At 36.1% G+C, this 15,647-nt stretch overlaps 1 protein-coding gene and 1 pseudogene across 1 annotated transcript; both read right to left on the bottom strand.

Moving 5' to 3' along the window:
• Positions 1-4,901: 4,901 nt before the first annotated feature.
• On the bottom strand, positions 4,902-6,973 carry LOC127791932 (uncharacterized; annotated as a pseudogene).
• Positions 6,974-9,812: 2,839 nt separating this feature from the next.
• LOC127791652 (uncharacterized) lies at positions 9,813-15,540 on the bottom strand. The gene is made up of 6 exons (XM_052321629.1): positions 15,513-15,540; positions 15,228-15,390; positions 15,019-15,142; positions 10,466-10,747; positions 10,275-10,379; positions 9,813-10,187 (listed from the first exon to the last, which is right to left on the bottom strand). The coding sequence occupies exons 1-6, from the start codon at positions 15,538-15,540 to the stop codon at positions 9,813-9,815; spliced, it is 1,077 nt and encodes a 358-aa protein (XP_052177589.1).
• Positions 15,541-15,647: the final 107 nt, after the last annotated feature.

Here is a 15,647-nt window from a genome sequence, read left to right as displayed (position 1 = left end):
AGCTTGTATTAAATATTTTATATAGATTAAATCGTATTTTTAGGTTGTATTTTGGTTTATTTTAGTGTTAATACTATTTTGCAGTGCGTGGGCATTTAAGGCCAGAAATCTACAAAATAAGGCAAGCTCTCTTTACCCTCTAATTTTTAGTGACCTCATATACCCGTAATAGTTTCGATTTTATATCGATTTAGTTAGGTTATCGGAGATACACGTATGAGTTTTATATTGAAGCTTAGTTTTATTAGTAAACTTTACTAAATTGTGCAGCGGGTGAGTTAGGAGGTGTAAATCTGCTATTCAAAGGCAAGCTCCTAACCTTTTTCTCATGATCTTTAATTCCCGTGAAAGACCCTGTGATTTCTTGTATTTTATCCTCTCCCATATTCTAATTCGGCACCTAGCATTAATTATTGAATTATTATTCATTTGTTTTAATTTAAATTAAATTCGAGACTTCTGAAGTTTTGTTTATTGTGTACCTATGGGGGTTTGTACCGCCCCCATTTCTTTCGGAATGATGCCGAACCCAGCTTGGGGACTAGGTTCCTAGATGTGCGGGTTTATTTACGGTTTTTCTTGGATTTATTTATGGTTCGGTTAGAACTATCGAGTAGTGGGGCAGGGGTCGGTTGTTGGTGACGTTTGGGTAGACTATTGTACGGCCCAGATGTGGACCATCGGGTGGAAACTCTTAGTCATTGGCCGTTGACTGGTGCCGGGCACTACTGACTAGCTCTACCAGTATGTGATTTACTGCACGTTTATATTCATTATATTACTGTTCATGATTTGATATGCACATGGGTACGGGTTGCATGTTGGGATATTCATTTATTGAGTATGCTTGGACACGAACATTCTAGCTTGGTTAGGTTGCATCCAGCATGGGCATATGCATCACGTGTGGTTTACTATGTGGGCGGAGTATGGCCTGATGCCTGGATGTATGGGCGCCAGTGTATCACGTTGATGCTCATTACGCCATTGCATTTCTATGTGCATTGCATGGTTACCGGTAGTTATTAGTTCTCGGACGGGAGGACCGTTCCGAGGGAGCCTATGGCTCGGGTGTCGAGAGTACCGACACGGATACACAAGTGGCGGGAGCACCGACTCGAGATGGCGCGCACAGGCTGCTAGAGATATTTGTTGCCTTTCAGAGGAGCAGCAAGTTGGTATGGGACTTGGATGCCGTGTGTCTTGTGTGGGCCCCAAAGACCGGTATGTGCTTTTATTATGCTATACTATTGTGTTGTAGTGTTCCATGACTTGTGTGTACACAGGGATTGGTGTTCTGGGGGAAGTTTACTGATTCTATGCAGCTTTTAGCCTTTTTTTTTTCTTATGCTTGCTGAGTCTCTCAACTCACATTGTTTTTCCATCATTCTAGGTAATGGCAGCGTGGGCCATGGCAAGGGAGTCAGCTTCTAGCGGTAGAGTTGGTATGGTGTACATGAAGTCCCGTCAATCCCTGTCAACTCTGATGGTTGAGTATGATTTATTCTATTATTTTTACTGTGCCAGGTCATTCCTCGAGTCTTGTGTATGTCGGCACAGGACTTTGTATTCTTTTATTTATTTTGTGACCGCTGTGCTAACGGGGTACCTGTAGTGCATGCATGTATATATGGTTTCGCTTTCGTTGTTTTCAGTCTTGTGTATGTATGTTAGGGTAGTTTTTGTCTCGTGTTTCATTCTCTTTCCCTTCCGTAGGCGTTTCCGTTCGGATAATCCGACTGGTTAGGATATCTGGACGGGGGTGTTTACACAAGTCGTCATAATTATTAAGTTTAAACTTAGGACAGGGGGCAGGGTTTAACCGGGTTTTTAATTTTTTAAGATTATCTCTTGAATCTAAAATATTGATTTTTTTTAATAAGAAATAAGTTCAACCAGAGACAATAAAAAAGTATTTTTATAAATTAATTTTTGTACACAAGAATATAAATGATATAAAACTAACTGTTTTTCAAAAGAATTTGACTTATTTTTTAATGGGATTTTAACGATGAATCCATGACGAATACTCGTTAGAGTTTATTTAATATATTTAGTTTTTAATATTTAAATATCATAAAAAATACATTAAATGTACCTTAACGCATCAAAGAAAATCCTGGGGAAAAAAATCCTACACATTACGGGAGAAAGTCTTTGCTATTTTTACTTAGCCTCAAAGTGATGGGGCCAGGTCTAGTTTGGGCTCACGGGCCTTTGTGTTAAAGCCCAATGTTGCCTCATCCAAATTGAATTGCTCAAAGCAAATTTGTAACGTCTCGAAATTTTAAAAATAAATAATAATTGATAATTTTGGTGCTTAAAGTCATTATTGAGTATTTGAAGATTTAAGTGAAAATACTAATTTATGTTATTTTTAGGGAATAGGCAATTAGGGAAATTCATTATTTTATTTAGGAGTATTTTATGGAAATAATAAAAGAATAAAATAAATCAAATTGGTGATTTCTTAAAATTTTGGGACACAAGTGAAATAAAGAAGAAATAAAGTATCGGGTGTATGTGTAGAGTTTAAAAAATTATGGGATTTAAATGTAAATTTTGGAAGTGAGCTAGGGATTTCTTTAAAATTAATGGTGTGCGTACATATGTTGAAGGTGGCTGTAGCTCGTGTAATGCTCTTGTTTCCATTACGAGTATTACTAGTGAATAATCAACCCAACTTGTAACGACTCGTTAGTGGGTTTAAGAATTTATTAATATTTTATTTATGAGAATTGAAAAGTTTGCCCTATTAAATTAAATGTGAAAAATATTTTTTTATGTGTCAAAATATATGTATTTAAATTAATGTATTGGGTTGCCTATTTGGGCCTAAGCCCATGTATTAGTGGACTATATTTTAATTAAATGAGAAGGATTTGATTGGGCCAAAGCCACATGTTTTGTGACGTAAGTAAATGAAAGTGGACTTGGACCATATGTTTAAGGCCAATGAAAATGGTGGGTTAGAAAAATCCCAAGGGCCTAAGATGAATTAGGCTTTTGATTGGGCTTGGGCCATTAGTAAAGTGGGCCTTGACATTATATATATATGTGTATGATTTGTGTGCGCACAAAATTTGTGAATACAAAGAAAAGAGAAAAAAAATGGTAAATGAAGCTAAATGTCTACAAGGGGCATGAGATACACTACAAGGAAAAGGGGTATTGCCGGAGAACTTTTCCCGGCAATTTGAACAACTGTCGGGAAAACACCATTATCCCCAGCGATTTTTAACACAATCCCCGTCGGTTTTTGAAAATCGCCGGTGATGTTGGCCCCGCCGGGGATATATGATTTATATACCCCCGCCCTCGCCCTTGCCCCCGCCCAAATTAATCTTCCCTTGATCCCTTTTTCTTCCAAAATCCCCCCTACATGCAAACCCTAACCCTCTCTCGCTCTCTTTCGTCGCTGCCTCCCTCGCCATCGCTTACTCTCAGTTGCTCTCGCCATCGCTCACGCTCAATCGCTCTCGGCTTTGCGAGTCACGTTGTCTCTCTCACCCAGTCGTTGCTTCTCTTTGAATCATCAGGTAAGTTGAAACTTTTGTAGTATGTCTGTAAGTATTAATATTCTCAAATATAGCCTGGGTAAAATTATTAAGAAACTTTATTACATCATGCAACTCCAAAAATCCCCGTGGGAAAGTCATTGGAATCTGCTTATTATTTTGATTCCTAACTTAATGGAAGTTGAACTCTGGTCCTTTTAATTGATGAATGTATCCTAAACTGCTGGATGCCCCATAAAATTACTATGTTTATGTGGTCTCTAGTCTTTATGTATATAACACAGTTGTTACTTCTCAAATTCAAAAGAGCTAAATTTTAGCTTATGTTTTTTGCACCGATATCACGTAGCTCCTGCTTTCTTTATGTGGATATCATGGTGTGAACTGTAATCAGCTGCAAGGCTGCTATCACAAAGCCTAGTTGATGGTAAATCCCAGTTTGGATGTGATATTTGAAATTCTATGGTCAAAGACATATTTTTATCATCACAAATTGGATGTGATATTTGAAATTCTATGGTCAAAGACATGTTTTTATCATCACAAAATGACACAGCATTGTCTTGGGTTTCACTTTTAAGTCAGTGAGTCATTAATTAGTACTATGCAAAACAGAAACTTGGGTCATTTTACTTTGCTTTAGGCAAGACAAAAGGACACCTGAGATTCAAACATTTTGGTTATGTGTTCAATTGGATCCACCTAGCCTTCAATATGCTAATTACATTGTTCATTTGTTTTTGGTATTATGTCTGCCAAACTTTATGTCAGAAAGTTGGCCCCCTTTTGTTTACCTTTGTATTTCATTACCAATAATAGCTGGGAAATTAACTTTTAATTTATAATATTATTTATGAACAGCTGCAAGCTGCCTTGTATATAGGCTTTTTTTATGCATCTGTAAACGATGGGGAAGCTTTTGATGGCATTCCACTCATCACTTCAAACTCAAACTTAAATGCCATGCATTTATTAAAAAATTGCATAGATAAGAGTTTGATTGTATCTTGGTTATATCATAACAGCAACTTTTTATTTCAGTAGGTGGGGTTGATAGCATGAATTTTAGATTTTTAGCTATTTTTATTTGTGACACTATTCTATATTAAGTCATTACATTAAATGTCGTGTAAGTGTCTCCTAACAAATTTTTGATCGCCATCTCATTTAGTAAATAATGTGATTTTAGTCTTTTATGCATTTCAATTGGCTAATCTCTCTCTCTCTCTCTCTCTCTCTCTCTCTCTCTCTCTCTCTCTCTCTCTCTAGCAGTTTATATGTATTTCTTTTCTCCCTTGTGTTTAAGTTGATGTAAATTTTCATAACCTTCTGGCTTTGCTTCACTAGGCTTCATTTTGGAGAAATTCATGGAATTGATTATCATTATGTCCTTGGAATACGAACATGTGGCTTAACTTCAAAAAGAACACCCTTTTCTGTTTTCACATACAAAGCTCGCAACTTCCCAGAACATGTGGCTTAACTTCAAAAAGAACACCCTTTTCTGTTTTCACATACAAAGCTCGCAACTTCCCAGAACATGTGGCTTAACTTCAAAAAGAACACCCTTTTCTGTTTTCACATACAAAGCTCGCAACTTCCCAGCTTTATTTAGTGGGCTGTAGAATTGCTAGAATAGCCTGGAAAGTATCAATTATGTGATTAGAATACTTTGGAGACAAGCTAATAGAATATAACTTAAGCCTGAATAACATATTTTATAAACAATACTGTGACTTCGGACAAACACAAGCTGGAAATGCCCTAATAACACAGCAAACATAGCATGCAGAGACCAACTAAACAAAGTTAGTAATGAAATTCAAATGGCCAACCTAAAGCTCTGCTTCCAATTGAAATAATAGATACAGGTACAAGAAGTTGCATAACTAATATATGTTCCAGGCCTGTAAATAATTTTCCACTTTGAAATTATGCAGTCTTATTGAGAAGTCCATTTGAAGACATCAACCCAATCAACAGTGCTTTGATATTTCCTTTAGTCGCAAGTAAGCTTTGCTTCATTTACAATCCAGTTAAATTCAATGATAAACACTTATCTGCATTCTGACTTTTGACAATTGAGTATCTCCATTTACCTCTTATGCATGGAAAAGAATTTGGTAAAATATACGCAAACTATGTGATGAGACCCTAGGCGAGGAGAAAGAGACAAGTTTGAAACAAATAATGAGGGATTCAGCCCTCAAATGAATCCTCACCTTTGCTGAGTACTGCAGACTTGTTCATTTGTTATATCTGTTAAGAGACTGGAGAACCTCCCCGTTCACAAAGGGTAAACATGAAACACATGGGATATAGAGAAAAATCCCAATTCAATAACTTTTTCCTTTTGGTCAAAAAGGAAAGGAGTGATAGGGTCAAAAAAATTTCAGGATGGCCAAATCTGTCACAAAGACCGGGAAGCTATGATATTTAGAAGCCGGAATTTCAATTGGCATACCTTTGAGTTCAAAAATCAAGTAAGCCGGAAAGCAAATATTTCATAATAACAGTGACTGGGAATGTAGGGCTACTAAATTCTCTTGATGCTAAAGCTAGGGTTTATACATCACATGGTAAATGTCCCATTAGAAACCTGATAAGGCAGGGTGCCTCTCCTTCAACTTGCCTTCTCCTAGTTACCTATCCTGAAACTCATTTGTTTCATTAAATTTAGGGAGCATTTTTTTTTTAAATGTTTCATCTTTCATCCTACTGTACAAGAATTTTGGGTTCAATCATCCTATTTGGTTTAGGAAAACTGGTAACACATCTAGAATGTAGTTTTTCTCAAATAGAAATCTCCATTTTTAGGAACACTAAATTATTGGGATGACAATTGGTCCTGACACATGATTATACATACTAATATAGAGCATATAAAAAACTTGAAAGAAGTTCAAGCAAGGAACTTTTCAAGAAAGGGGATGGTCAGCAATTCTAAAGTTCACTAACCTGATGAGCAATATCTGGACGGTAATCAGCAGGGTTTCGTTATTTCTTTTCAAAAAATTGGCATGATCATCTGAGTTCAAAAGCTGGTAAGTCTGAACAAGAATGAAAAAAAATATATTAGAGCACAGATGGTAAGGTAATTAAAGCACAAAAAAGAAAAAAAGTCTGTCAAGTAATATAAATGCACCAAATTTCTCAAGACAAAGGTAAGAAAAGGCTACTGGAAGAAATCCAAATCACAATTTAAAGAGACCTTTCCAACTTTTGCAACTTCCAGTGAAGCCTTCTCAAGAATGAAAATAGCACCAGTCTGGCTCTTCGGTTCATATGGTTGAATTGGAATTCCAGAAAGTTCATATGCATCTTCTGTTTCTTTTTCTTCATGTGGTGCATTTTCTGTCTCATCCTCTACAGATTGTTCTTAATTCATCTTATCTATCATAGTTCTCTTCCCTCTTCTTTCTTTTACGCCCTTTGACCGCATAAGGCCGTACCATTTTTCAGTTCAAGCTAAAAAATTTTCTGCGGGAGAAAATAAGATGACACCATGAACAAGCTAATTAAACATGGAGCAATTAATAATTGGCTTCGGTAGAGAGAAACCAAGTCAATAACATTTGTCTTTTCTTTTTCCCTAAACACAGTGCACAGACTGGCCGTACAATTTAAAGTTTAGCGTTCTATGTTTTGATATGTTATTTTTGTTTAACCTAAATTGATATGCTAACAAATTATTTTTTACATTCAAATCAATAATAGCCAATTACACTAATGGCACCTAAGAGGAAGACTCGTTGGCTAATTTGATTCATGTCACGTAGTACAGATTCACACCACAATGATTCACAGTTAGTTCCATCCCATCAACCAACCCCAAACCCAGTCCCATCACATCCTCAGCATCTTGAAGAAGACTTGATCGACTCACAATCCAACCCCCAAGACTCATGTTGCCAGCAAGGTAAATACCAAAAGTTTATATGAACAATAATAAATTACTATTCTTTCCTAATTCAATGTGAATTTATTGTGTTGTTATGTGTTAGCAGGTACAAGCTCCATGTTATCTACGGTTAAGAAATGAAGAGGAATATCAAGACAAATTTCAAAGTGGGGAAAGGAAAAGATTCATATTGAATTTGATGCTAAAGGACAACCAATTGGGGAGATGGCAACTAAGTTGGAAACCCACCTAGGTGTGATGGTAAGGAGTATTGCTCCCCTTACATTTACTAATTGGAGGTCATCGGGGATGGAACCATATAAGGAGTGCATCTGGTAAGAGGTCTTGGTGAGTAAATAACATCTTTGATTCTTAGCTATCTAACCTTAAGCTTTTATACTCTAATAAGGGTATCATTGTAGAATAACACTAATGTACCCACAACATGGAGATCAATTTGCTTGCAACAAGCTTCCAAGAAGTGGAGAGAGTACAAAGCCACCTTAAAGAGGCATTATGATTACCATGAGACAGATGCGGCTCGTCTGTCAAAAATACCACCTGGGGTGGACCCAGAACAGTGGAAGGTTCTTGTGGAGTATTGGGGATGTGAGCAAGCACATGTATGTATGATTTGTGTATGATAGATATATTGGATGGATTCTCTATACCTAGTTCTAATATCATATTACAATTAGGAACGTAGTGCGATAAATCGTGTCAATCGAGATAAACAAAAGATGGGTCACACCAGCGGTAGGCGATCACATCCTCAGGTTAGGCACCAGGTAAGAATAGAATGGATATTAGTTATATATATTTTTTGATAATTTAATTAGTAATGCTTAAACTTTAAACATTTAATATATTTAATCTCTTATATATGTTTTTAGATGATTATTGAAAGTGGAGATGAGCCAGATAGAATCAAACTTTTTAAAAAGACACACACCAAAAAGAGTGGAGAGATAGTAGACTCTATATCTTTATATATAATTGTATGTCTTTCTAAAATTTGAAAGTTGTAGATATATTTTGTTTCTTTCACTTGTCGATTTATGTAACTAACTTGTGAAATATTTATTGAGGAACAAATGGATGAAAGGTTGTCACAAATACCTGGTGATGAATGAACTCCAGATTCGCTAGAGGATGTCTTTACTCAAATACTAGGCAAAGATGGGCATGGCAGGGTACGGATGGAAGGACTTGGAACATGTCCAACTAAGGTTAGACAAAGACAACAGTATCAGGTGCCCCAAGAACAGTATAACCAAATGCGTGCACAAATTATTGTCGAGTTAGAAGAAAAATTTCAAGCTCAAATCCAAAGTGAAGTTCAAATGTAAGTTCGTGCAATACATGGGACATACACCACCGGCTCCAGACAATACACCACAACCGAGACATGTATGTTGTTTCATTAGTGCATTTTGTGATTTCACTACAAGAAAACAGTCAATTTGAGACGGATTTAGAGACGGATTTAGAGACGGATTTCTAGTTTGAGACGGATTTAGAGACGGATTTTGACCGTCGCAAAAACTCCCGTTGGTAAATTTCAGACGGATTTACAGACGGATTTAAGACGGATTTTGAGACGGAAATTTTCCGTCTCCATTTGAGACGGATTTACAAACGGATTTAAAGACGGTTATAGAGACGGATTTTGAGACGGAAATATTCCGTCTCTGTTTGAGACGGAATTAAAGACGGATTTAGAGACAGATTCTATCTATATTAGAGACGGATTTAGAGACGGATTAGAGACGGATTTACAGAGGGATTTAGAGACGGATTTAGAGACGGAATTTGAGACTGATTGGGCGATGATTTGAGACGGATTAGAGACGGATTTAGAGACGGATTTAGAGACGGAATTTGAGACTGATTGGGCGATGATTTGAGACGGATTAGGGACGGATTTAGAGACGGTTATAGAGACGGATTTTGAGACGGAAATATTCCGTCTCTGTTTGAGACGGAATTAGAGACGGATTTACAGAGGGATTTACAGACGGATTTAGAGACGGAATTTCAGACGGAGTTAGAGACGGAATTTGAGACGGATAAAAGGCGATGATTTGAGACGGATTAGAGACGGATTTTTATCCGTCTCTAAATCCGTCTCTAATTTTAATTTTAATTAAAAAAAATTATTATTCCTACAAAAATATAAAAAAACCTGATATACAAAATATAAATCATGCATAAATATATAAACCTGATATGCACAATATAAACCTGATATACATAAACCTAATATACACAATATTAAATCCATATAATATTAAATTCATACAAGAAATTCATACAATATTAGTCAAACACATCGTCCATGAACATTAAAAATAATACAATGTAATATATATCCATGGCAATGATAGATCCTCCTAATGATCCGAGGGCGGCGACGATGAAGAAGGGTTATGAAACCTTTCTTCTATAGCTGACAAACGATGATTAAATGGTTCTATAGCTGCATTAATAGCGCAACTAACAGCTTGTTGAATTTGATCAGCCAGTGAAATTGATGATTGTGGAGGCGGTGGCGGTGGCGGTGGCGACAACACATGATAAGAACCAGGGATGACATGTGCTTCAGATCCCATGCCATACACACGACCCTTCTTTTTCCCGCCTGCAACCTCCAACCATAATGATGTCTCATGTAAAGCTGCCTGCGAGGGCTGTCCAGCAGCGTCACTATCTTCTGTCGGGCCAACTGCTGATGATTGTGATGATGCTTGCCGCATCTGAAAGTCAGCCTTCAAGTATATATATAATGGTATATAAGTTGTACTATCAAAATGTCAATTAAGTATAATAAAACACAAGTATTGTTATATACTTACATAAGTTTCCTCGGACCTGCTGTCAACAAATCCTGAATTATCTTTTCTTTGATGTGTTGCAATGAATAACTCGGCCTGCGTAGGTGGACGACCTAATAGCTTAGACTGCAAAGGCAAAAAAATAAAATGTTAATGCAACCATACTTAACTAATTAAGTAAAATGAAAATAATAAAAAAGTTAAAAAATTACCAGTCGCTTCTTATGTTCAGACATAGGGATGGAACCACAAGTGTGCTTACTACCACCAATATCTGAGGACCGATTTTTCTTTGCCTTTTCTGATTTGCTCTTAAATTCTGGAGTATTCCAATACTCCTTGAGTGCTTCAAATACAACAGGACACATCCAAGATGGTTTTTTTGTCAAATCCCTCCTCACACGGAACAAAAGGTCAGTCAAACGATCAGAGGCTGTCTTTTCAAAATTTATCCTTATTTGATTTTCCAATTCACTCTCCCAAGACCACCTCTTCTGTAATGTAAAGCAAAGCAAAATTTAAACAAAATAATTAATTAAATTAATCTATCCTAATCCATACTCCTACAATCTCTCCAGTCTATGTAGTTTCACTAGTAATGAGCAATCCACACTAGTAATAAGCAATCCACAGCAAGGACGTGAAAAGGAAAACATTATAATCACAAAACAAAAAACAAACCAAAGTAGTGGATTTGAAGTTACATGAAGATAAAAATGCTGGGTATTGAGTCTGTATATTTAAAAACTTACAAGAAGTCAATACAGAGCTTATCCTCATCTTCATGTAATTTCAATAGTCATATGCAATCTGGTTTATGTTCAAAAACAAGCTTCAGGAAACTTAATTCTGCACCATACCAATGTAGCTCTACTCCTATTTGCTACTTTTTCATCTAGATATGGGTGTAAAATATAGCAATTGATATTAGCATAATAAAGCAACGAACTAAGAGTTCAATATCCACATAAGCTGTACACACTTGTAAAAACCCTCCTAATCAATCTTATTACTTTTAACATATTTAATTTATTTTAAACAAACTGCTATTTTATACTTTCAAAACTTTTTGCACTCTTTTGTGTTAATCCCTATAAATATAAATATTGGAGCCATGTTTACATTAGGGCTGGGGCATTGACATTAATTAGAATAATATTATGAGTCATTAGTTATGAATTTCACTTACTAGTAATATGCATGGAAGGAAGAAGGAAGATGTGGACGTGGACAAAGAGGGGAGGGAAGGCATGCCATTAACATTTATCATTGAATAGAATATTCTTTGGAGAACTTTGAGAAATCTGATTTGAAATGTATGCTAATGACATAACTAATGAGATCACAGATTTTAGCTCAGTCAAATAGCACAAAGCATAATACATCAATGTATGAGGGTTGCTAAAAGTGTCCTAACTGATTATCCAAACAGCATTTCCATTTCCCTTAGTTTCAAGGTTTAACTCCTACTACTGATTATCCAAATTTAATTGCATGATTCAAGTTCTCAGCATGCAATGATTCTCATGGAGATACTGTTGGACTGAGCATAACAATGATTCTCATGCATTGCTTGCATTAACCTATGAAATAACTAGGGGTCTTGCTGTCCTCATGGCTTGTTCTGGTTTATTGTGCAGATTATTTTGGTGGTGGAGAGTGTGGGTACCATGCTAAATCATGACAGGAAGATAAGGAAGTTATCAGCCACGAGTACTTGAGATTATGGATTGTCTAGAACATGCAAAGGAGCTTTTTATGATGGTTTGCTTTGGCTTGCTGTGATGGAGGCTGCTACAGCAGAAAAAACTTGGAGGCAGCCACTTGAAATATGGTCCTCCTGACCTTACCAAATATTGAAATAGATTCTTGATTATCTTTTGTACGTGTTCTTGATATAAAATATAAAGGGTTATTGGCAATGCAAGGCAAGATTTTTATGGTTTTTCTGTCTAATAGTTGAGTGTCCTGATGGATTTAGTGCAGAAAATAGAATATCAGTTTTGCTTTTAGTATCTATCCCTTATTTTCCGGGATGTGCTTGTATTTCTCTGAGATTATCTTTCTGAAAAATGTTATACGTTACCCAACTGATCTAGGTATTTGGCTGAATCATTGATTGTGATTGATGTTTCATTGCCGAGTAAATCCACATGCACATCTTTTACTACGCTACTCTCATACTGTACTTTGGTAAAATCACTCTTGGAACTCCCTCTGATGGTTTTGGGTCTTGTGTAGGTAGAATCTGCTTGCTGCTTAATGAAGATGCATACAAAGCACTACAGAACTGGGCCATGACTTGCTAGTTCCAGGCTTGGCTTAGTTGTAAGATTCTTCTCATTATCCCATTTCTATCAAGTTGTAGAGATCTTTATTTTGACATTGTGGCCGTCATTTGAGTCCGTCTGGGAACTTTGTTATGATAATAATAAACCAGACTGCTTTGTTCAAGTCAAACTAGTAGAGTTAGCTGAAACCTTTGGAATCATCTGTTGAGGGTTGAACTGTTGAACAATCCATCTTGTTCAGAGTGTATTTGCCAGTTCCTTATTAAGCTAGTCCTAGTTTTGTGTGTGTGTGTGTGTATATATATATATCGAGAGAGAGAGAGAGGAGAGAGATTGGGGTTTGGCTGCCATTGGGAACAAAGTCATCTGCAGTTACTTGCCAACTGGGATAAGGATTCTATGTAGTGTGCATTAAGTTAGGAGATGGCTTGTTTCAACAAGGCTCAATCAGTGTTTTGTTTATTGGCATTTTACAACCTAAGCTACTAGGTTCATGGTTCCTAAGCCATATTTGCAACATCCCTAGATCATGGTTGACCTAACCATATCAAGCTAATTGCTTTACATTAATCCCCTACTTGTTTACTTGTCACACAAAATTAAATGCGAGAATTTATGTTTAAGCCAACTAAGCTACAATATGCATGCAAAAACTAAATTATTTTTCTTCAAGCACTTAAAGCTAGCTAGTTTTTTTTTTCTTTTACTTAAATATATAGATAAATTCATCATGAATTGAAGTTTGGGGCCTGACCCTTCATATAGAAGTCTTAATAGGCTATTCAGCATTTTCTGGTTATTAAAATCTCAATTTTTGTGCTCTTAAATAGTCTCCCTCGATACTGTTTAACTATTTCATGTTGCAAAATGTATGATCTTTCACCAAATTCTTTGGCAACTAATTAATGATGAAACAGTTTATAGAGAATGGATGATGCAAGAAAAGAAACTTGGAAATGAAGAAGATGAATGTGTATCTGACACAACATGATACTAACTGGTAGAATGTAACTATAACAGCTATCTTCTTTATGAAAAAAACGTAATTATAGCAGCTGCCTAATTGAAAGTTCTTCACATAGACTACTTATAGAAAGTAAGGCCTGTGATGGAATTGGAACACTTCAAAGAGACCAATAGAGAAATAAAAGGGGAGAATAGGAGAGCAATGAACCGCATGAAATTAGTTTTCTTCAGGTATAAATAATAGAAACAAAAACATATCTGAAAGTACGTTAGGGAGCTTCACACATGTGAATGCAGTTCATTTATTTACTAATAAAGAGAAGCACAAAAGTCTTATTTAATTTGGAAAAAGCTGCAATATTCAATTTTTACTATAAAACCAAAGCCTAAGATCCAAATTACCTAAGCCAGATAGATGCTCAATTCAGCTTATATAGAAAACCCTTGTTCCCTTCCTCTTTCTTTAGGGCTCAGCAAGGAGAACCGTTGTTCTCCTTTACTGGAGAGGAATATGAGGTTTCTAAATAATCAAATGCAAGAATTACAGCAATATATTTGGAAATCTTGCATTTCTTATGCATAAGATGATGGGGCAAAAAGTCAATAAAGAGAAGACTAAAACCCTATAAATAAGACCTGATTAATCATTTTTGAGTTATGGGTTTTTATCCAATCACATAGGCTAATGTTGCATCAGATTTTGTAAACCCTAGGCATGGATGATATTAATCAAAAAGCTTGTGATTCGAAGTAAATTTGTAACACATTATCAACCAAAGTGAGTTTCAGTAAAGAGTTTGTATGGAGCAATCTGCAATCCAAGATATATAACATTTCAAATAAAGGGTACAAATTTAAATAAATCAGATCAAACACACCAGTTTTTTTTTTTTCTGTAAATAGATCAAACACACCAGTTATAGATCAATTTCCAGGAAGAAAGGGGAAGTACGACAGCAATTGGTTAGACAAGAGAGAGAGAGAGAGTGGTGGTGGAGAGAAAATAAAATCATCGTACATCAAATGTATCTTATTTTGATCTAGAAAAGCGTAAATAAAATCTCTGCAGTGCACTGCACTACACCATGCCCAGTGTGATTAAAGCCTTCGAAAATTTTGACAAAAAAGGGAAAAAATGGAATTGAGAAACTTGAAGAAACGTACTTGGAGCTTGAGAACTCGTTTAATCTCCCTTTGGGAGAGAAAATGATCAAAGCCACTTCAGCATCGCAAAGAACAGAGAACTTTTACTCAAAAACTGGTAGAACATTGTTTCATGGCCCCTTATTTCACACTTTCAATAGCAAACCAATGGGAACCAATGTTCATAAACACAACAAGAGTAATACTTTGTTAATATTTTACATATGTTTGGTGCTTAAATGTTAAACTACTAGGGCATAAATATAGTAAAAAGTTATCCATTGGGTTAAAACAGGTTAAAAGCAAAAAACAAGTATGGCTTCTAAAACTTTAAACAGTTTAGACATACTGAAATAACACATTACCTTAAATTCGCCAAACCACATATCCCTAACAGCAGGGTCTGTCTTTTTCCAGCTTGTGTATGGCTTCTCAAACTTACTTTGAATTATTCGTGTTATATCTCGTTTGCACCAAATGTTATCAAACCTGTTGGAACACACATTAGTTGGTGAAAACATGTATTAAAACTTTGTGCAAATAAAAATTGATTAATAAAATCAAGAATGCTTACGAGGAACCCAAGGGACGTATCATGATACAGTTTTGACGGGGAGCAGGGGGCGTTGATGAACCCCCAACCTCAACAGGCGTGGAAGAAGGCCCATCAGCGTAGGAGTGAGGTGTATGTGGGCTAGGGGAATCAAATCTCACATCAGAAGGAGATGAATGTCCCCCTACAAAAATAAATAATTGTTAGGGGTTCAACATGTAAGTAATGAATAATTTAAAGATGGAGTGTAGAGTGTACCAATGTAGTCGTCGCCAGCACTCTCTCTAAACTGACGTCGTCGCATACCTTGACCATATGGTGTTCTCTGTGACATATCCTGTCATATAAAGAAAATAGTTAGTAGGCATGTGATGACAACTTTTAAATACTTTCACAATAAAATATGATTTATCATGTACAAAATGGTTTATGTTATATTCA

Source organism: Diospyros lotus, chromosome 15 (assembly GCF_014633365.1).
Source record: "Diospyros lotus cultivar Yz01 chromosome 15, ASM1463336v1, whole genome shotgun sequence".
Taxonomy (NCBI): Eukaryota; Viridiplantae; Streptophyta; class Magnoliopsida; order Ericales; family Ebenaceae; genus Diospyros; species Diospyros lotus.
This window is presented reverse-complemented; position numbering and strand designations above follow the sequence as displayed.

Excerpts from the sequence above, each read along its gene's own strand:
- LOC127791652 (XM_052321629.1), bottom strand. The coding sequence starts at position 15,540 with ATGTCACAGAGAACACCATATGGTCAAG. Across the intron at positions 15,143-15,227 it reads ATACGTCCCTTGGGTTCCTC|GTTTGATAACATTTGGTGCA; the intron begins GTAAGCATTCTT and ends GTGTTCCAACAG. Across the intron at positions 10,380-10,465 it reads CTGAACATAAGAAGCGACTG|TCTAAGCTATTAGGTCGTCC; the intron begins GTAATTTTTTAA and ends TTGCCTTTGCAG.